The following is a 21,715-nucleotide window of genomic DNA, read 5'->3' as shown; positions in this document are numbered from 1 at the left end:
GGAATATGCGTCAACAGTAACCTTGGGAAAATCCTCTGCATTATCATTAACCGCAGACTCTTAGATTTCCTCAGTGAAAACAATGTAGTGAGCAAATGTCAAATTGGCTTTTTACCAAATGACAGACCACGTATTCACCCTGCACACCCTAATTGACAAACAAATAAACCCAAACAAAGGTGAAGTCTTCTCACAAAGTCTTCTGACTCAATTTGACATGAGGATCTGCTATACAAATTGATGGAAAGTGGTGTAAAACATAAGATATTATAAAGTCCAAGTGCACAACTAACAAGTGTGCAGTTAGAATTGGCAATAAAACACCCACATTTATTTCCACATGGCTGTGAGGTGAGACAGGGGATGCAGCTTAAGCCCCCCACCCCCCCGGCCCCGCATTAGAACAGTCTGCAGCACCCGGCCTCACCCTACTAGAATCTGAAGTTAAATGTCTACTGTTTGCTGATGATCTGGTGCCAGCCAAGGAGGGCCTACAGCAGCACCTAGATCTTCTGCACAGATACTGTCAGACCTGGGCCCTGACAGTAAATCTCAGTAAGACAAAAATAATGGTGTTCCAAAAAAAGTAAATTTGCATGGACCACAAAGACACAAATGTACAGACTCAGAGAGGATAGCCTTGCTATTGAGAGAGGGCGCCATAGTCAGACCTGGCTCTCGAAAGAAGACGGGCAATGTGCCCACTGCCCACAAAAATGAGGTAAAATCTCTCTCTTTCTAGAGTGTTGTAACAATGTGTAAGTAGTTGAAGTATAAAAGGGAAAATAAATAAACATCAATATGGGAGGTATTTCCAATGGTGTTTGTTCTTCACTGGTTTCCCTTTTCTCATGGCAACGGACCATACCTCTTTCTGCTGTGATTGCACACTGCCATATTTTGCCTAATAGACATGGGAGTTAATCAATGCTTGATTTGTTTTCAAATTATTTGTTGGTCTGTGGGAAACATGTGTCTGTAATATGGTCATACATTGGGCAGGAGGTTAGGAAGTGTAGCTCAGTTTCCACCTCATTTTGTGGGCAGTGTGCACATAGCATTCTAGTTTATTCATTCACTCTATCTTTCCCTAAACAGAGAATACATAGTGGCAGAATACCTGACCACTGTGACTGACCCAAACTTAAGGAAAGATTTAACTATGTACAGACTCAGTGAGCATAGCCTTGCTATTGAGAAAGACCGCCATAGGCAGATCTGGCTATCAAGAGAAGTTAGGCTATGTGCACACAAATTGAGGTGGAAACTGAGCTGCACTTCCTAACCTCCTGCCAAATAAATGACCGTATTAGAGACACATATTTCCCTCAGATTACACAGACCCACAAAGAATTAGAAACAAACCCGATTTTTGATAAACTCCCATATCTACTGGGTGAAATACCACAGTGTGCATCACAGCAGCAAGATTTGTGACCTGTTGCCACGAGAAAAGGGCAACCAGTGAAGAACAAACACCATTGTAAATACAACCCATATTTATGTTTATTTATTTTCCCTTTTGTACTTTAACCATTTACACATTGTTACAACACTGCATATATACATAATATGACATTTCAAATGTCTTTATTCTTTTGGATCTTCTATGAGTGTAATGTTTACAGTTAATTTGTATTACTTATTTCACTTTTGTATATTATCTACTTCACTTGCTTTGGCAATGTTAACATATGTTTCACATGCCAATAAAACCCCTTGAATGGAATTGAATAGAGACAGAGACAGAGAGACAGTCTTCTGTTATTGACACAGATTTCTCTGTTCCCAGTGGATTAAGGTTACGTCCTAGAGGGAGGGTCATCATCACGGCTTAAATGACACAACATGCTTCGATCCACCCACCCCCACTACTCATCAAAACCAACAACCTTAAACCTAACCCACATTTTAACCCTTAACCTAACCCCTACACTTAAAATAGCCCCACGAGGGAGAATGTTCCTGGTTTTACTCTTCATTTGGGGATTGTAGGTCCCCACAAGGATAGGAAAACCAACCAACCCCCCCCCCCCCCCCCCCCCCACACACACACACACACACACACACACACACACACCATCCAGACCACTCCTCTCGCATGACAGTGTAGGACAGCGAGGGGCTAGTTTAGAGCTGGGACTCTTTAAAGTGGTATTCCCTTACAAGGCATATCAATTCTCTTTATAAAGACAGTTTTTTTTATTTCACTATTTCTAAATATAACACTGCATGACACGATTGGAATGAATTTATATACTGTATGTGAGTGTGTTACTAAAAGAGGAGAGGAGGAAGGAGAAGAAGAGAGGAGAGTAGAGACAAAGGGGAGAGAGGAGAGTAGAGACAAAGGGGAGAGAGGAGAGTAGAGACAAAGGGGAGAGAGGAGAGGAGAGACAAAGGGGAGAGAGGAGAGGAGAGTAGAGACAAAGGAGAGAGAGGAGAGTAGAGACAAAGGAGAGAGAGGAGAGTAGAGACAAAGGGGAGAGAGGAGAGTAGAGACAAAGGGGAGAGAGGAGAGTAGAGACAAAGGGGAGAGAGGAGAGGAGAGTGGAGACAAAGGGGAGAGAGGAGAGTAGAGACAAAGGGGAGAGAGAAGAGGAGACTGGAGACAAAGGGGAGAGAAGAGAGGAGAGACAAAGGGGAGAGAGGAGAGTAGAGACAAAGGGGAGAGAGGAGAGTAGAGACAAAGGGGAGAGAGGAGAGGAGAGTGGAGACAAAGGGGAGAGAAGAGAGGAGAGGAGAAGAAAGAAGGGGGAGAGAAAGGGAATGAGTAGAGGAGAGGAAGGAATGAAGGAGGAGAGGACTAGAGGGAAGAAGGGGGAGAGAAAGGGAATGAGTAGAGGAGAGGAAGGAATGAAGGAGGAGAGGACTAGAGGGAAGAAGATAGAAGAGGAGTAGATGGATGCCACCACAAAAGCCCCAGTTTATTTGGAGCCCCAGCTCCACAGCTCCAGGGTAGTAATTTCTCTGTGGTCCCTGCTAGCTTGGCATCAATGTGATGTGCCAGGGACAGACTGTGGTGAGAGCTGAGAGGAAAGGACCTCTCAGTTCAGCTGTTGTCTCTGTCCGTGGTTCAGGTTCAGCTGAGACCCGAAGGACCTGTTCAGCCCAATTTCTTCACTTTGTCTTCAATCTGTAAATACCCTGACGAAGGCTTCACTCTGAAATACATTCATTTTGTTAATGAATAAGTATAGACCTCAGCTGCTATTGTCCTCCCAAGAGTTGAACTGAATATTTCCCACATCTACATTTCTAGCTCTGATAGACACATTAAAACGACAGAGATAGTTTTATCACCTCTGACAGATCAAGAGAAGCGGATGGAGTGGCGTTACCAAAATACTGTACATTCTATTAGTGGTCCAAGCTGGTAGTGACCAATCTTGTGGCTGATTCCTGATCATTAGACTTGTACTGTATATACGGTCACCATACCAGTGAAATGCCTCAATGTACAGTGTACAGTAGTAATGATAACCATGCATTAAAATGTGCTGTAATGTTAACATAATAATGATCACTTTAACAGTGTGTTCTTACTACTCCGATAAATCACCCTAATGCTCCTTTGAATGTCATTGGTCTGTACGGTTGTGATGACCACCTCTCTAGACATTAGAAGGTTTGGTGTTTTATAAGACGCTATTATGGCCCTAGCTAGCTTCGTAGTTAATGATCTAGGGATATTACATGGTAACAGAATGATCTAGGGATATTACATGGTAACAGAATGATCTAGGGATATTCCATGGTAACAGAATGATCCAGGGATATTCCATGGTAACAGAATGATCTAGGGATATTCCATGGTAACAGAATGATCCAGGGATATTCCACGATAACAGAAATACCTGATTTACACAAGGGTTCTCTGGTCTGATGAAACCAAGATGTAACTATTTGACCTGAATGCCAAGCGTCACGTCTGGAGGAAACCAGGCACAGCTCATCTGCTGGCCAAAACCATCCCTACGGTGAAGCCTGGGGGTGGCAGCATCATGCTGTGGGGATGGTTTTCAGCAGCAGAGAGTCTAGTCAAGATCGAGGGAAAGATTAATGAAGCAAAGTACAGAGAGATCCTTGATGGAAAGCTGCACCAGAGTGCACAGGACCTCAGACTAGGGCGAAGGTTCACCTTCCAACAGGACAATAACCCTAAACAAACAGCCAAGACAACGCAGGAGTAGCTTCGGGAACAAGTCTCTGAATGTCCTTGATTGGCCCAGCCAGAGCCCGGACATGAACCCGATACAACATCTCTGGAGAGACCTGAAAATAGCTGTGCAGCGATGCTCCCCATCCAACCTGACAGAGCTTGAGAGGATCTGCAGAGAAGAATGGGATAAACTCCCCAAATACAGGCGTGCCAAGCTTGTATCATCATACCCAAGAAGACTGGAGGCTGTAATCGCTGCCAAAGGTGCTTCAACAAAGTACAGAGTCAAGCGGTCTGAATACTTTCTGAATGCGGTGTATAAGTACAGTGCAGTAAAGTTTTGTGAGAAAATGCCGGTCAAATATTTTTTTATGCGACGATGTGTTAAATATTTGCTCTGAATTAAGATTCAAAGATGTCTGCAGAGAGAATGGGGTGTCATCTTATGAAATGACATCCAGAGTTTGAAAAAAATAAATAAATAGGTTATTGAACTACAGTAAGTGAAGTGGATCAACACTCGGTAACGGAATGACAGTAACACGGGTCACTGATCTGTACTGTACAGACGTGGATATGTGACATATTGTGATGTATGCTGAATAGGTACACAAAGGTAGAAAAATGCAATATTCTCCTTTACGTGTTTGAGTATCATTCTATTGGCTCTTCACGTCCACCAGTTGGGGAACCCTGCCTTAAAGTGATGCTCCAGAATGTAAAAAATAATTTCAGCCAGTAGTTTGGTGGTGCTCAAGAGCCAAAACTGGTCCCAGTTTTTGGTGTACTACGTCATCCAGTTGTGTACTACGTCATCCAATTGTGTACTATGTCATCCAGTTGTGTACTACGTCATCCAGTTGTGTACTACCTCATCCAGTTGTGTACTACGTCATCCAATTGTGTACTATGTCATCCAGTTGTGTACTACGTCATCCAGTTGTGTACTACCTCATCCAGTTGTGTACTACGTCATCCAATTGTGTACTACATCATCCAGTTGTGTACTATGTCATCCAGTTGTGTACTATGTCATCCAGTTGTGTACTATGTCATCCAATTGTGTACTACATCATCCAGTTGTGTACTATGTCATCCAATTGTGTACTACGTCATCCAGTTGTGTACTACGTCATCCAGTTGTGTACTACCTCATCCAGTTGTGTACGAGGCGAAGGCTGAGACATGACCCGCCAATCCGCGTTACTTCTTAACACACTGCTTAGCCAGAAAGTCAGCCGTACCAATGTGTCGAAGGAAACACTGTTCGAAATCAACTTGCAGGCACTAGGCCCTCCACAAGGAATCACTGTAGCTAACCGGGACAGCGCTGGGCCTTTGGGGCTCCCGGTCAGGGCCTCAGCAATGCAATGCCGTGTCTCAGACCGCCAAAAAATATAGACTCTTAGCTTTCATTTTACACCAAATGTGATGTGATCCAGTGAACTTCACACGTTGGTGCTCATGGGTCTTTTTAGATGGAAATTGCCTACATGATCTCAAGTCTGGAACACTGTGTGTGTGTGTGTGTGTGTGTGTGTGTGTGTGTGTGTACTGTGTGTGTGTGCGTGTGTGTGTGTGTGTGTGTAATAAAGCCTCAAATGGAACCCTCTTCTCTACAGACTGCATTATCTTTGACCAGGACCCTCTTTGGCATTACTACAACTTCTCTGATGTAGACTTTTCTGCTTTTCTCTGTAGGTGAATGGCGCCTGAGCCCAACGCTTCCCCCAGTGTGTGTGTGTGTCAGTGCAGACACACACACCCTCTCCCTCGTCAGTCTCGGTTATCAGATATTTTTACCCTGCCTGGTCCGGAATCCTGCCAGCCAAGCGGATAATGGCCCTACTCTCTCTCCAGTTACCCCTCAGAGTGTAAGGAGCCGAGACCACGACACACACACGCACACACACGCACACACACGCACACACACACACACACACACACGCACACACACACACACACACACACTTCCCTGACAGCTCTGGTTTTGTTTCTGGGTGATGACATCATGACCGGGGCGTTACTGAAAGGGGGAAATGTGGCAGACACACACACTCCTCGATTCTCGCTCCTCTGACGCCCGAAGTCTTCAAACACCATCGCTAGAGATGGAGGCAGCTTCAGTCCACAAAGCTTCCTGTGTTTGGAATTGTATTAACAGTTATCAGCCTTACTCCCACACCCCTTCCCAGCCCCGGTGCCTCTAGAGGGGCCCATCGACCCAGGATGCAGGGGGGCTCTGGTCCGGCCCAGCCCCAGCCACGATGCCCATCACCCAGGAGAACGCCCTGAGCCACATCCATCTACTGGAGGACTGGCTCCTGGTGGCCCAGACCAGGTACGAGGACCACTATGGAGACCCAGACCAGCAGTCCACCACCAGCAGAGACCCAGACCAGGACTCGTACCAGGTCTGTTTTTGCATACACGTGTGGGTGATGTCATTTCTTATAGCTGACATCAATGACATACTGTACTACGAGTGCCTACTGTGATTGTTTCTCTAAAGTCTATCGGTGGTCCACAATGTGGTTCTGAAATCTGTATGATCTATTGTCAGTCTCTGTAATATTGTGGAGTGATACTTCAATCCATTGTTGGTAACTCCAACTGTATCCCAGGAGTCAGAACACGAGGAGGATGCCTGCAGCACGGTCGGTGGCAGCACGGTCGGTGGCAGCACGGTCAACAGCGGCGGCTGCAGAGGTACCAGAGAAGACATGTCTCTATGCCAGGCCGCTACACAGAAGCTGATGGAATACATTCAGCTCAACTTCACAGAGGAAGGAGAGATCCAGAGCACCGCCCTCCGACCCACGACACCGTGTGGAGGTGTGGATGCGGAGGTGCGAGCCGTGTGCCTCACCAAGCGAGAGGGGGACGGGGCAGAGCTGGGACTCAGTTTCGGTAACATCCCTATATTCGGGGATCCGGAGGGGGAGGACAGGAAGAAGGGAGGAGGGAGAAGGAGGAGGAGGAGGAAGGGGGATCAGGGACCCGTGTTGGACGTGGGGTGTATCTGGGTAACGGAGGTGAGGAAGAGAAGTCCCGCGGCGAAGTGCGGTAGAATTAAACTACGAGACGAGCTGCTGTCACTCAACGGTCAGCTGATGGTGGGCGTCGACGTCACGGGAGCCAGGTAGGAGGAGCCTTTTCTAATGATTGTAATGCATCTCAATCATCATGAATAATGTGTATGTTGCTGCACACTCCCACTCAACCACAGAGGCCTGGAGGTTGTTGGATCAACTCACTGCAGTGAAAACCTGTAGGAACTATAGGTGTTTTCTTCTCACACACTGTCAGAGGCACAGTTTTACCATCCACGTCGTGCCAGTATGGCTGCTAGGGAGCTGTCTAACATGACATAGTTTAGAGCAGACAAATGCCCTCAGTGTGTTTGGCCAGGCAGACTCTGTGGTTCGTTGGCAGTGAAGAGAGAGAGAGTCTATTGGACACATGACAACTACTGGAGACTGGGAGGGAGAGAGGGAGGGAGGGAGCGAGGGAAGGAGGGAGGGAGGGAGGGAGGGAGGGAGAAAGAGAGAGAGAGGGAGGGAGGGAGAGAGGGAGGGAGGGAGAGAGAGAGAGAGGGAAGGGAGGGAGGGAGGAGGAAGAGAGGAAGGGAAGGGAGTGAGGAGGATGAGAGGGAGGGAGGAAGGAAGGGAAGGGAGTGAGGAGGATGAGAGGGAGGGAGGAAGAGAGGGAAGGGAGGGAGGAGGAAGAGAGGGAGGGAGGGAGGAAGAGAGGGAGTGAGGGAGGAAGAGAGGGAAGGGAGGGATGAGGAAGAGAGGGAGGGAGGGAGGAGGAAGAGAGGAGGAAGAGAGGGAGGGAGGAAGAGAGGGAGGGAGGGAGGGAAGGGAGGGAAGGGAGGGAGGAGGAAGGGAAGGGAGGGAGGAGGAAGAGAGGAAGGGAAGGGAGGGAGGAGGAAGAGAGGGAGGGAAGTGAGTGAGGAGGAACAGAGGGAGGGAGGGAGGAGGAAGAGAGGGAGTGAGGAAGAGAGGGAGGGAGGGAAGGGTGGGAGGGAGGAGGAAGAGAGGGAAGGGAGGGAGGAGGAAGAGAGGAAGGGAAGGGGGGGAGGAGGAAGAGAGGGAGGGAAGGGAGGGAGGAGGAAGAGAGGGAGGGAGGCCAGCCATGTCTCTGTACTTCTGAACACACATCTGAGGAAATGAGGGGAATATAGTGTGAAAAACGACATGTTTCGGTCCCGTTATAAGAAGACTTGACAGCAAGTCCAAGGTTCCATGTTAGAGTCAACACTGGCTTGACCACGAAGAGTATTACCATGACAGAAAGATAGATGCTGGAAATAGAGGTTTAATTTCATAAAGCAACTGGACATCTGACTGATCACATTATCATTCCATGTCCTGATTGGAACATCACATTATCATTCCATGTCCTGACTGGCAACATCACATTATCATTCCATGTCCTGATTGGAACATCACATTATCATTCCATGTCCTGATTGGAACATCACATTATCATTTCATGTCCTGATTGGAACATCACATTATCATTTCATGTCCTGATTGGAACATCACATTATCATTTCATGTCCTGATTGGAACATCACATTATCATTCCATGTCCTGACTGGCAACATCACGTTATCATTCCATGTCCTGATTGGAACATCACATTATCATTCCATGTCCTGACTGGAACAGCACATTATCATTCCATGTCCTGACTGGAACATCACATTATCATTCCATGTCCTGACTGGAACATCACATTATCATTCCATGTCCTGACTGGAACATCACATTATCATTCCATGTCCTGACTGGCAACATCACATTATCATTCCATGTCCTGACTGGAACATCACATTATCATTTCATGTCCTGACTGGAACATCACATTATCATTTCATGTCCTGACTGGAACATCACATTATCATTTCATGTCCTGACTGGCAACATCACATTATCATTCCATGTCCTGACTGGCAACATCACATTATCATTCCATGTCCTGATTGGAACATCACATTATCATTCCATGTCCTGACTGGAACATCACATTATCATTCCATGTCCTGACTGGAACATCACATTATCATTCCATGTCCTGACTGGCAACATCACATTATCATTCCATGTCCTGACTGGAACATCACATTATCATTCCATGTCCTGACTGGCAACATCACATTATCATTCCATGTCCTGATTGGAACATCACATTATCATTCCATGTCCTGATTGGAACATCACATTATCATTTCATGTCCTGATTGGAACATCACATTATCATTTCATGTCCTGATTGGAACATCACATTATCATTTCATGTCCTGATTGGAACATCACATTATCATTCCATGTCCTGACTGGCAACATCACGTTATCATTCCATGTCCTGATTGGAACATCACATTATCATTCCATGTCCTGATTGGAACATCACATTATCATTTCATTTCCTGACTGGAACATCACATTATCATTTCATGTCCTGACTGGCAACATCACATTATCATTTCATGTCCTGATTGGAACATCACATTATCATTCCATGTCCTGACTGGAACAGCACATTATCATTCCATGTCCTGATTGGAACATCACATTATCATTCCATGTCCTGACTGGAACAGCACATTATCATTCCATGTCCTGACTGGAACATCACATTATCATTCCATGTCCTGACTGGAACATCACATTATCATTCCATGTCCTGACTGGAACATCACATTATCATTCCATGTCCTGACTGGCAACATCACATTATCATTCCATGTCCTGACTGGAACATCACATTATCATTTCATGTCCTGACTGGAACATCACATTATCATTTCATGTCCTGACTGGAACATCACATTATCATTTCATGTCCTGACTGGCAACATCACATTATCATTCCATGTCCTGACTGGAACATCACATTATCATTCCATGTCCTGACTGGCAACATCACATTATCATTCCATGTCCTGATTGGAACATCACATTATCATTCCATGTCCTGACTGGAACATCACATTATCATTCCATGTCCTGACTGGAACATCACATTATCATTCCATGTCCTGACTGGCAACATCACATTATCATTCCATGCAATATAAACTGTATCTGCTGATGAGCAGCATTCTTGGAATTGTGTGTGTGTGTGTGTGTGTGTGTGTGTGTGTCAAGTCAGGCTTCGTTAGACTGGCATCATGTGACATGGCATCAAAAGGAGGTTGCGTGTCTGTGAGGGAGAGAGGGAAGGAGAGAGGGAGAGAGGGAGGGAGTGAGAGAGGGAGAGAGCCCTAAAGTATTCGCACTCAATAGTTGATCCGGGTCGCGAGGTGGGTGGGTGGGGGGGGGGGGGGGGGGGTTTGTTTCTATGCCGATCAATGGCAATATCTGGATCCGAGTTGCGAGGTGGGGGGTTTAGTTATTCACACGCATGTGTCCGTCCAGACCTTCTGAAATAGTACTTGACTACCGCCTGTCCTACAACACTTGCGTTCTAGAAACCTAGACCAGGGATAGAGGCTATAGATGCCATGCTCTGTGATTCAGTTTCTCTGGAAACTTGCCACAGTGACTCACGGGTCTGCATACCCACATCCAGGCCAGGTCGCAGTTGTAAATGAGAACTTGTTCTCAACTAGCCTACCTGGTTAAATAAAGGTGAAATTAAATCCACAGCCACACATGCACTCAGGCTCTTGCGAGTTGGGGTTAATTTCCCGCAATTCTCCACATTTTGCCATAGTGTGGAGAGAAATGCTTGCAGCTTTTAATATGATATCTGAGTGAGAGTGACAGCCAACTTCAAGTTTAGATAGCTAGCTGCTAGACTTCCTTCCTTCCTTCCTTCCTTCCTTTTTTCCTTTTTTCCTTCCTTTTTTCCTTTTTTCCTTCCTTCCTTCCTTCCTTCCTTCCTTCCTTCCTTCCTTTCTTCCTTCCTTCCTTCCTTCCTTCCTTTTTTCCTTTTTTCCTTCCTTCCTTCCTTCCTTCCTTCCTTCCTTCCTTCCTTCCTTTTTTCCTTCCTTTTTTCCTTCCTTTTTTCCTTCCTTCCTTCCTTCCTTCCTTCCCTCCCTCCCTCCCTCCCTCCCTCCCTCCCTCCCTCCCTCACTCACTCCCCTCCCTTCCTTCCTTCCTTCCTTCCTTTCTTCCTTCCCATACAGCTGTGTGAGGGAACTGGATTGAAAATAGCTCAATGGTTTTTCTCCAAGAGGCTCTGGTAGAGTGTAATATGTGTGGTTAGTGGAGAAGGATGGTTTCATGCTGTTTTGGAGGACAAGAGATGTAAAAGTAGAAAATGTTTTAGGACCAATCCATATACTTTCATATACTTCCATATACTTTCATATACTTCCATATACTTTCATATACTTTCATATACGTTCATATACTTCCATATACTTCCATATACTTCCATATACTTTCATATACTTTCATATACTTCCATATACTTCCATATACTTTCATATACTTTCATATACTTCCATATACTTTCCATATACTTTCCATGAACTTTCATCAACATCTTTGCAGGTGAAACTTCAGCCAACCAACCCCCAACCCTCTGCTGCTCTGTTGGTCTAGGGGTAAAAGCCTGTCTGAGTACCAGTACTGTCAGTCTAGGGATAAGAGCCTGTCTGAGTACCAGTCCTGTCAGTCTAGGGATAAAAGCCTGTCTGAGTACCAGTACTGTCAGTCTAGGGATAAAAGCCTGTCGGAGTACTAGTCCTGTCAGTCTAGGGATACGAGCCTGTCGGAGTACTAGTACTGTCAGTCTAGGGATAAGAGCCTGTCTGAGTACCAGTACTGTCAGTCTTGGGATAAAAGCCTGTCTGAGTACTAGTCCTGTCAGTCTAGGGATAAGAGCCTGTCGGAGTACCAGTACTGTCAGTCTAGGGATAAAAGCCTGTCGGAGTACTAGTACTGTCAGTCTAGGGATAAGAGCCTGTCTGAGTACCAGTACTGTCAGTCTTGGGATAAAAGCCTGTCTGAGTACCAGTACTGTCAGTCTAGGGATAAGAGCCTGTCGGAGTACTAGTACTGTCAGTCTAGGGATAAGAGCCTGTCGGAGTACCAGTACTGTCAGTCTAGGGATAAAAGCCTGTCGTAGTACTAGTACTGTCAGTCTAGGGATAAGAGCCTGTCTGAGTACTAGTCCTGTCAGTCTAGGGATAAGAGCCTGTCGGAGTACCAGTACTGTCAGTCTAGGGATAAGAGCCTGTCGGAGTACCAGTACTGTCAGTCTAGGGATAAAAGCCTGTCGGAGTACCAGTACTGTCAGTCTAGGGATAAAAGCCTGTCGGAGTACTAGTACTGTCAGTCTAGGGATAAGAGCCTGTCGGAGTACCAGTACTGTCAGTCTAGGGATAAAAGCCTGTCGGAGTACTAGTACTGTCAGTCTAGGGATAAAAGCCTGTCGGAGTACCAGTACTGTCAGTCTAGGGATAAGAGCCTGTCGGAGTACCAGTACTGTCAGTCTAGGGATAAAAGCCTGTCGGAGTACTAGTACTGTCAGTCTAGGGATAAGAGCCTGTCGGAGTACCAGTACTGTCAGTCTAGGGATAAAAGCCTGTCGGAGTACTAGTACTGTCAGTCTAGGGATAAAAGCCTGTCGGAGTACCAGTACTGATAGTCTAGGGATAAAAGCCTGTCGGAGTACCAGTACTGTCAGTCTAGGGATAAGAGCCTGTCGGAGTACTAGTACTGTCAGTCTAGGGATAAGAGCCTGTCGGAGTACCAGTACTGTCAGTCTAGGGATAAGAGCCTGTCGGAGTACCAGCACTGTCAGTCTAGGGATAAAAGCCTGTCGGAGTACCAGTACTGTCAGTCTAGGGATAAGAGCCTGTCGGAGTACCAGTACTGTCAGTCTAGGGATAAGAGGCTGTCGGAGTACCAGCACTGTCAGTCTAGGGATAAAAGCCTGTCGGAGTACCAGTACTGTCAGTCTAGGGATAAGAGCCTGTCGGAGTACCAGTACTGTCAGTCTAGGGATAAGAGCCTGTCGGAGTACCAGCACTGTCAGTCTAGGGATAAAAGCCTGTCGGAGTACCAGCACTGTCAGTCTAGGGATAAGAGCCTGTCGGAGTACTAGTACTGTCAGTCTAGGGATAAGAGCCTGTCGGAGTACTAGTACTGTCAGTCTAGGGATAAGAGCCTGTCGGAGTACCAGCACTGTCAGTCTAGGGATAAGAGCCTGTCTGAGTACCAGTACTGTCAGTCTAGGGATAAGAGCCTGTCTGAGTACCAGTACTGTCAGTCTAGGGATAAGAGCCTGTCGGAGTACCAGCACTGTCAGTCTAGGGATAAAAGCCTGTCGGAGTACCAGCACTGTCAGTCTAGGGATAAAAGCCTGTCGGAGTACCAGCACTGTCAGTCTAGGGATAAAAGCCTGTCTGAGTACCAGTACTGTCAGTCTAGGGATAAGAGCCTGTCGGAGTACCAGTACTGTCAGTCTAGGGATAAGAGTCTGTCTGAGTACCAGTACTGTCAGTCTAGGCATAAGAGCCTGTCTGAGTACCAGTACTGTCAGTCTAGGGATAAAAGCCTGTCTGAGTACCAGTACTGTCAGTCTAGGGATAAAAGCCTGTCGGAGTACCAGCACTGTCAGTCTAGGGATAAAAGCCTGTCGGAGTACCAGTACTGTCAGTCTAGGGATAAGAGCCTGTCTGAGTAACAGCACTGTCAGTCTAGGGATAAAAGCCTGTCGGAGTACCAGTACTGTCAGTCTAGGGATAAGAGCCTGTCTGAGTACTAGTACTGTCAGTCTAGGGATAAGAGCCTGTCTGAGTACCAGTACTGTCAGTCTAGGGATAAAAGCCTGTCTGAGTACCAGTACTGTCAGTCTAGGGATAAGAGCCTGTCGGAGTACTAGTCCTGTCAGTCTAGGGATAAAAGCCTGTCGGAGTACTAGTACTGTCAGTCTAGGGATAAGAGCCTGTCTGAGTACCAGTACTGTCAGTCTAGGGATAAAAGCCTGTCTGAGTACCAGTACTGTCAGTCTAGGGATAAGAGCCTGTCGGAGTACTAGTACTGTCAGTCTAGGGATAAGAGCCTGTCTGAGTACCAGTACTGTCAGTCTAGGGATAAAAGCCTGTCGGAGTACTAGTACTGTCAGTCTAGGGATAAGAGCCTGTCTGAGTACCAGTACTGTCAGTCTAGGGATAAAAGCCTGTCTGAGTACCAGTACTGTCAGTCTAGGGATAAAAGCCTGTCGGAGTACCAGCACTGTCAGTCTAGGGATAAGAGCCTGTCTGAGTACCAGTACTGTCAGTCTAGGGATAAGAGCCTGTCGGAGTACTAGTCCTGTCAGTCTAGGGATAAAAGCCTGTCGGAGTACCAGCACTGTCAGTCTAGGGATAAGAGCCTGTCTGAGTACCAGCACTGTCAGTCTAGGGATAAGAGCCTGTCTGAGTACCAGTACTGTCAGTCTAGGGATAAGAGCCTGTCGGAGTACTAGTCCTGTCAGTCTAGGGATAAAAGCCTGTCGGAGTACCAGTACTGTCAGTCTAGGGATAAGAGCCTGTCGGAGTACCAGTACTGTCAGTCTAGGGATAAGAGCCTGTCTGAGTACCAGTACTGTCAGTCTAGGGATAAGAGCCTGTCGGAGTACCAGCACTGTCAGTCTAGGGATAAAAGCCTGTCGGAGTACCAGCACTGTCAGTCTAGGGATAAAAGCCTGTCGGAGTACTAGTACTGTCAGTCTAGGGATAAGAGCCTGTCGGAGTACCAGTACTGTCAGTCTAGGGATAAGAGCCTGTCGGAGTACTAGTACTGTCAGTCTAGGGATAAGAGCCTGTCTGAGTACCAGTACTGTCAGTCTAGGGATAAGAGCCTGTCTGAGTACTAGTACTGTCAGTCTAGGGATAAGAGCCTGTCTGAGTACTAGTACTGTCAGTCTAGGGATAATAGCCTGTCTGAGTACCAGTACTGTCAGTCTAGGGATAAGAGCCTGTCGGAGTACTAGTACTGTCAGTCTAGGGATAAGAGCCTGTCTGAGTACCAGTACTGTCAGTCTAGGGATAAGAGCCTGTCAGAGTACCAGCACTGTCAGTCTAGGGATAAGAGCCTGTCTGAGTACCAGTACTGTCAGTCTAGGGATAAGAGCCTGTCGGAGTACTAGTACTGTCAGTCTAGGGATAAGAGCCTGTCGGAGTACTATTACTAGATGTTTGAACTAGGATTCTTTAGGCTATGTCTGATGTCTCTCTTCTTTTCTCTCTCGTTTGAAAGTAAGAAAGAGAAAAGGGAGAGTGTGAAAGACGGACAGAAAGAGAGAAACTAAAAGTTGGAGAAGGGAGAGACATTTGGAGAGAGGGTTATCCGACTGTTCCCCGGGCTGTGAGAAAGTAAGGAAGAGAAATGGGAGAGTGCGAAAGACAGACAGAAAGAGAAAAAGAAAACGTTGGCGAGGGAAAGTTGTAAGGAGGGATATCAGACTTTTTCCCGGGCTGTGAGACTAACTATACCAGGAGGACGAGGAAGTTGTGAGCTGGCTCTTTTCTCATGGACCTGTGAAAAAACACTCTTCTCCTTTTTCCCACAACCAGTAGGAGCGGTAACTCTGCCTGCCCACATAGTGGTGACTTATCTTGTGTCCCAAACTGCACCTTATTCCCTATAGGGCCCTGGTCAAAAGTAGTGCACTATATAGGGAATATGGTGCCATTCAGGGCGCAAAACTTTGCCTTCCGAGGGAAAGAATTAGAGACTTGTATAAAAGATACAAACCCTAGCTCTCAGATTGAATAATGTTGTTTAATCATCTGATGCTTTTCTTAGTCATTGTGGTGTGGGGCAGACAGACGGGGGACCGCAGGCAGATATTCATCTGAAAGTTAAAGTGTGACTGATTCCCAGGCTAAGACGGCCTATGCTGCCAGGGTATAATGGTCTATCAGTGCCTGCAAGGCGATTGATCAGCGGGTTTGGATCGGGCGTACAGAAATACAAGTGTTGGATGGAGCTATGGGAAGAGAGGGAGAGAAAAGTGGCCTTGATGATCCAGTGGTTATTGGTTTCAGACCTGGGTTCACAGGTCTCAAATATACAGTCCAAAAAACAAGTCATTTTATTTTAGTATTTTAATTAGTATTTGCAAAATACTATTTTCAAATACCTGGGCTAAATGCATGGGAGTGTATTTGAGTGTTTCAAAAAACTTTCCAAGTGTATTTCCAAATACATTTAAAAAAAAATTCAACCCTCTTCAATTGTTGTGCGAAGTTGCTGGATATTTGCGGGAACTGGAACACGTTGTCGTACACGTCAATCCAGAGCATCCCAAACATGCTCAATGGGTGACATGTCTGGTGAGGACGCAGGCCATGGAAGAACTGGGACATTTTCAGCTTCCAGGAATTGTGTACAGATCCTTACAACATGGGGCCGTGCATTATCATGCTGAACATGAGGTGATGGCAGCGGTTGAATGGCACGACAATGGGCCTCAGGATCTCGTCACAGTATCTCTGTGCATTGAAATTGCTATTGATAAAATTCAGTTGTGTTCGTTGTCCGTATTTTATGTCTGCCCATACCATAACTCTACTGCCACCATGGGGCACAAAGCCACACACGCTGTCTGCCATCTGTCTGGTACAGTTGAAACCGCAATTCATCCGTGAAGAACAAACTTCTCCAGCGTGCCAGTGGCCATCGAAGGGGAGCATTTGCCTAATGAAGTATGAAACATTTCTGGGATATTTTATTTCAGCTCATGAAACATTGGACCAATGCCTTTTTTTTCAGTGTTGTTGGGAGAATGGGAACCAATCTGGGCTAAAGCCAACCTCGTCAAATGGCTTGTTGGTAGTTAGTAATGAGGTTGGGAGATTGGGAACCGATCTGGGCTAAAGCCAACTTCATCAAATGGCTTGTTGGTAGTTAGTAATGAGGTTGGGAGATTGAGAACCGATCTGGGTTAAAGCCAACTTCATCAAATGGCTTGTTGGTAGTTAGTAATGAGGTTGGGAGATTGAGAACCGATCTGGGTTAAAGCCAACTTCATCAAATGGCTTGTTGGTAGTTAGTAATGAGGTTGGGAGATTGGGAACCGATCTGGGCTAAAGCCAACTTCATCAAATGGCTTGTTGGTAGTTAGTAATGAGGTTGGGAGATTGAGAACCGATCTGGGTTAAAGCCAACCTCGTAAAAGTGCTAAGTGGCAAGTAGTATTACAGAGAAAACAAAGATCCTTTTTTCTTTTGATTTACCAAGTCGTTGTCTGTCTGTGGGTCCCAGATGGGTAGTGGATTAAAGCTGTCGTTCCCAAGCCGGATTGGCAGGTTTTACTGTCTGGCTGCTCTGCTGAGGCCCCGAATTAAATTCCTTTCTATGATCGGCTTTATGGGGGTGATTACATAGGAAGTGCTAGTTCCCTTCAACTGCCCAATGGAAAGTGAGAGTCTACAGTAGTCCGACTGGAATGTTACTGTGGGCTACTGAGCCAGCCTATAGAATGGTAGTCTAGACTCATCCTGCTCTCCCTCTGTATCATACTATAGCTGTACACAGAAATGAATAAATCATTTAAAATTCCTTATATTATGCAAACCAGACAGCACATATGTTATTTTTTTTAACCTATAGCCAGGGGCACTCTCCAAAACGTAGACATAATATAAAAACTAAGCATTTCTGTTTAGTGAGTCCTCCAGATCAGAGGCAGGTTTAGTGAGTCCTCCAGATCAGAGGCAGTAGGGATGACCAGGGATGTTCTCTGTTTAGTGAGTCCTCCAGATCAGAGACAGTAGGGATGACCAGGGATGTTCTCTGTTTAGTGAGTCCTCCAGATCAGAGGCAGTAAGGATGACCAGGGATGTTCTCTGTTTAGTGAGTCCTCCAGATCAGAGGCAGTAGGGATGACCAGGGATGTTCTCTGTTTAGTGAGTCCTCCAGATCAGAGGCAGTAGGGATGACCAGGGATGTTCTCTGTCTAGTGAGTCCTCCAGATCAGAGGCAGTAGGGATGACCAGGGATGTTCTCTTGATAAATTTGTGAATTGGACCATTTTCCTGTCCTGCTAAGTATTCAAAATGTAACATGTACTTTTGGGTGTCCTGAGAAAATGTATGGGAGATAAAAGTAAATTATTTTCATTAGACATTTTGTGAAGTAAAAGTATTCAAAATATAAATAGTAAAGTAAAGATACCCCCCCCCCCCAAAAAAAAAAACTCCTTAAAGTAGTACTTTAAAGTATTTTTTACTTAAGTACTTTACACCACTGGGTACAATTGCCATAAAATAAATATGCAGCTCCAAAAATGGTTTGGTGATCAATAATATTAACTGTTACGTTGAAAGCTCACCAGCGATGGGGCAACAATTACTAACATAGGCCTACTGGTGTTTTTGGTATGTATCAAATGATTGGACGTTGATCATTTACTTAATGTATGACCCTTGCATTTGGAATTCGTTGTTACATTTTATTATTACTGAGGTGATGAAGACGCGTCACAGGCGCGCGGCTCTTCACTTCCGCTCTCCAAACTTCCCGCCAAGTGGAGTGTTTTATTTATTTGTGTCTTATTGAAATGTTTGCCGTTGCTTTGACACATTTAAAAAGCATAGGCCATATGTCGTAAATATATATTCCATATAATACTACAATAATTCCTGGCGTTTAATCACTCCATTCCCGTACCGTTCATTGCCACATGTCCACATTGTATGTTTCATGTTTGATAGGTTTGCTACGATACATTTTATTTTATTTAGCCAACCATTTCTTACTCGGTGGACATGAACATTCTCAAGACTCATGAGGTAGAAGTTCTGTTCATTTAATTCAATGTCTGGTTTCGTTTGTTCACATTTCCAGGGTTATGTCTGCGTTCCGTGTGTCTGCGTTCCGTGTGTCCCTGCTGCGCGTAGAGGACCGTGCGCGTCTCAGTGCGTATAGAAATAGGCTACGTGGCCTGCGCAACACGCTTTGGAGTCAGAACGTTGAATAGGAGAAAAATGATTGTTCCGTGTATGCATGATGTTGAAATATCATTAATAATCAACATATCTGATTAAGAGGAATGTACCAATGGATGTGGAAATGGCCTTTTACATTGTAAAATCAGTTTATTGGTTATAAGTTCCAGTCGCTGCAACAAACACTCAAACTGGACAACTTTATCTCAATCTCTTCAGTCAAAGACTCAATCATGGACACTCTTACTGACAGTTTTCGTCTGCTTCTCGTGATGTATTGTTGTCTCTACCTTCTTGCCCTTTGTGCTGTTGTCTGTGCCCAACAATGGCTGTACCATGTTTTGTGCTGCTACCATGTTTTGTGCTGCTACCATGTTCTGTTGCTACCATGCTGTGTTGTCATGTGTTGCTACCATGCTGTGTTGTTGTCTTATGTCTCTCTTCATGTAGTGTTTTGTCCTATATTTATATTTTATTTATTTATTTTAATCCCAGGCCCCCGTCAGTCCCCCCAGGAGGCCTTTTGCCTTTTGGTAGGCCGTCATTGTAAATAAGTCATTTGTTCTTAACTGACTTGCCCAGTTAAATAAAGGTAAAAAAATAAAAATAATAATTGTATGGTCCTGGGGTGCTTATATTATGTAGGTCTTCTTTGGACTCGTGTATATTTGGTCAATCTACTTGTATATTTTGTGTTATAAACTGGGTGGTTCGAGCCCTGAATGCTGATTGGCTCTACCTGTTAGATTATATTTGGTTTCTCAAGGGGAGCCTGTACAGTCTGGCCCTCTACCTGTGTCTGTTCAGATAAGACAGCGTAGGCCTGATACAGTCTGGCCCTCTACCTGTGTCTGTTCAGATAAGACAGCGTAGGCCTGATACTGTCTGGCCCTCTACCTGTGTCTGTTCAGATAAGACAGCGTAGGCCTGATACAGTCTGGCCCTCTACCTGTGTCTGTTCAGATAAGACAGCGTAGGCCTGATACTGTCTGGCCCTCTACCTGTGTCTGTTCAGATAAGACAGCGTAGGCCTGATACAGTCTGGCCCTCTACCTGTGTCTGTTCAGATAAGACAGCGTAGGCCTTATACTGTCTGGCCCTCTACCTGTGTCTGTTCAGATAAGACAGCGTAGGCCTTATACTGTCTGGCCCTCTACCTGTGTCTGTTCAGATAAGACAGCGTAGGCCTGATACAGTCTGGCCCTCTACCTGTGTCTGTTCAGATAAGACAGCGTAGGCCTGATACAGTCTGGCCCTCTACCTGTGTCTGTTCAGATAAGACAGCGTAGGCCTGATACAGTCTTCTTTGGACTCGTGTATATTTGGTCAATCTACTTGTATATTTTGTGTTATAAACTGGGTGGTTCGAGCCCTGAATGCTGATTGGCTGAAAGCCGTGGTATATCAGACCGTATATACCACGGGTATGACAAAACATGTATTTTTACCACTCTAATTACGTTGGTCACCAGGTTATAATAGCAATAAGGCATCATTGTGGGTTTGTGGTATATGGCCAATATACCACGGCTAAGGGCTGTGTCCTATCACTCCACGTTGCATTGTGCATAATAACAGCCCTAAGCTGTGGTATATTGGCCATATACCACACCCCCTCGGGCCTTATTGCTTAACGAATATGGCGATTTCACCATCGGATCACCAAGATCTGTAAATAAATGTACACTCTGAGCACGTCAACCTGCCTTGCCTTCTGCTGGTGTCGTGCCCTTAACGGCTGCTACAAGGGCCCTATTTTACAATTACATCATCAAAATGGGTTGTAGGCGAAATCACGAAAAGGGCTGTCTGGTAGCCTCAATAAATAGACAACGATTTGTAGTTCCACAAGTCGTTTCCTGTATAGATGCATATTTTTTTACTTGAAAACTTGTGACTCCACTTGACTTGCTCTTAGAATGCACGACTTGTACTCGACTCGAGTTTTACTTGAGACTCAGACCTTGTGACTCGAATAATAGTGACATGGTCTCGTCTCTGTCTCTCTCTCTCTCTGTATCCGTCTTTGAGGTAGGAATTTGATGAATTCTGAGAGCAGAAAATGGAATGTAGGCTAAATCAAAACTAACTAACAGGTCCCATACCATATCTCTTAAGGTGTTTACCACAGACAGACAGAGCATATATGTTCTCCAAGATGCTGTACCTCTGGAACTGGAACTCTGTAAGTCTGTCCTTCAAAGAGGATATCTTTATGAAGTTATAATAGGATCTCTTTATGAAGTTATAGGATCTCTTTATGAAGTTATAGGATCTCTTTATGAAGTTATAATAGGATCTTTATCTCAGGATTATAACAGGATCTTTATTCTAGGTGAGGGTTATAATAGGATCTTTATTCTAGGTGAGGGTTATAATAGGATCTTTATTCTAGGTGAGGGTTATAATAGGATCTTTATCTCAGGATTATAACAGGATCTTTATTCTAGGTGAGGGTTATAATAGGATCTTTATTCTAGGTGAGGGTTATAATAGGATCTTTATTCTAGGTGAGGGTTATAATAGGATCTTTATTCTAGGTGAGGGTTATAATAGGATCTTTATTCTAGGTGAGGGTTATAATAGGATCTTTATTCTAGGTGAGGGTTATAATAGGATCTTTATTCTAGGTGAGGGTTATAATAGGATCT

The 21,715-nt window shown here is 45.3% G+C and overlaps 1 protein-coding gene across 3 annotated transcripts in view; it reads left to right on the top strand.

Moving 5' to 3' along the window:
• Positions 1 to 6,126: 6,126 nt before the first annotated feature.
• Positions 6,127 to 21,715, top strand: part of LOC139389979 (PDZ domain-containing protein 2-like) — a 238,085-nt gene continuing 222,496 nt past the window's right edge. For all 3 annotated transcript variants that reach the window (XM_071137044.1, XM_071137043.1, XM_071137045.1), the window contains exons 1-2: positions 6,127 to 6,576; positions 6,787 to 7,304. In XM_071137044.1, coding sequence (XP_070993145.1) covers positions 6,430 to 6,576; positions 6,787 to 7,304 — 665 coding nt within the window. In that variant the 5' untranslated portion in view covers positions 6,127 to 6,429. The remainder of the gene's footprint in view (positions 6,577 to 6,786; positions 7,305 to 21,715) is intronic.

Source organism: Oncorhynchus clarkii, chromosome 30 (assembly GCF_045791955.1).
Source record: "Oncorhynchus clarkii lewisi isolate Uvic-CL-2024 chromosome 30, UVic_Ocla_1.0, whole genome shotgun sequence".
Taxonomy (NCBI): domain Eukaryota; kingdom Metazoa; phylum Chordata; class Actinopteri; order Salmoniformes; family Salmonidae; genus Oncorhynchus; species Oncorhynchus clarkii.
The sequence above is the reverse complement of the archived record's forward strand: the minus strand, read 5'-3'. Positions and strand labels throughout refer to the sequence as shown.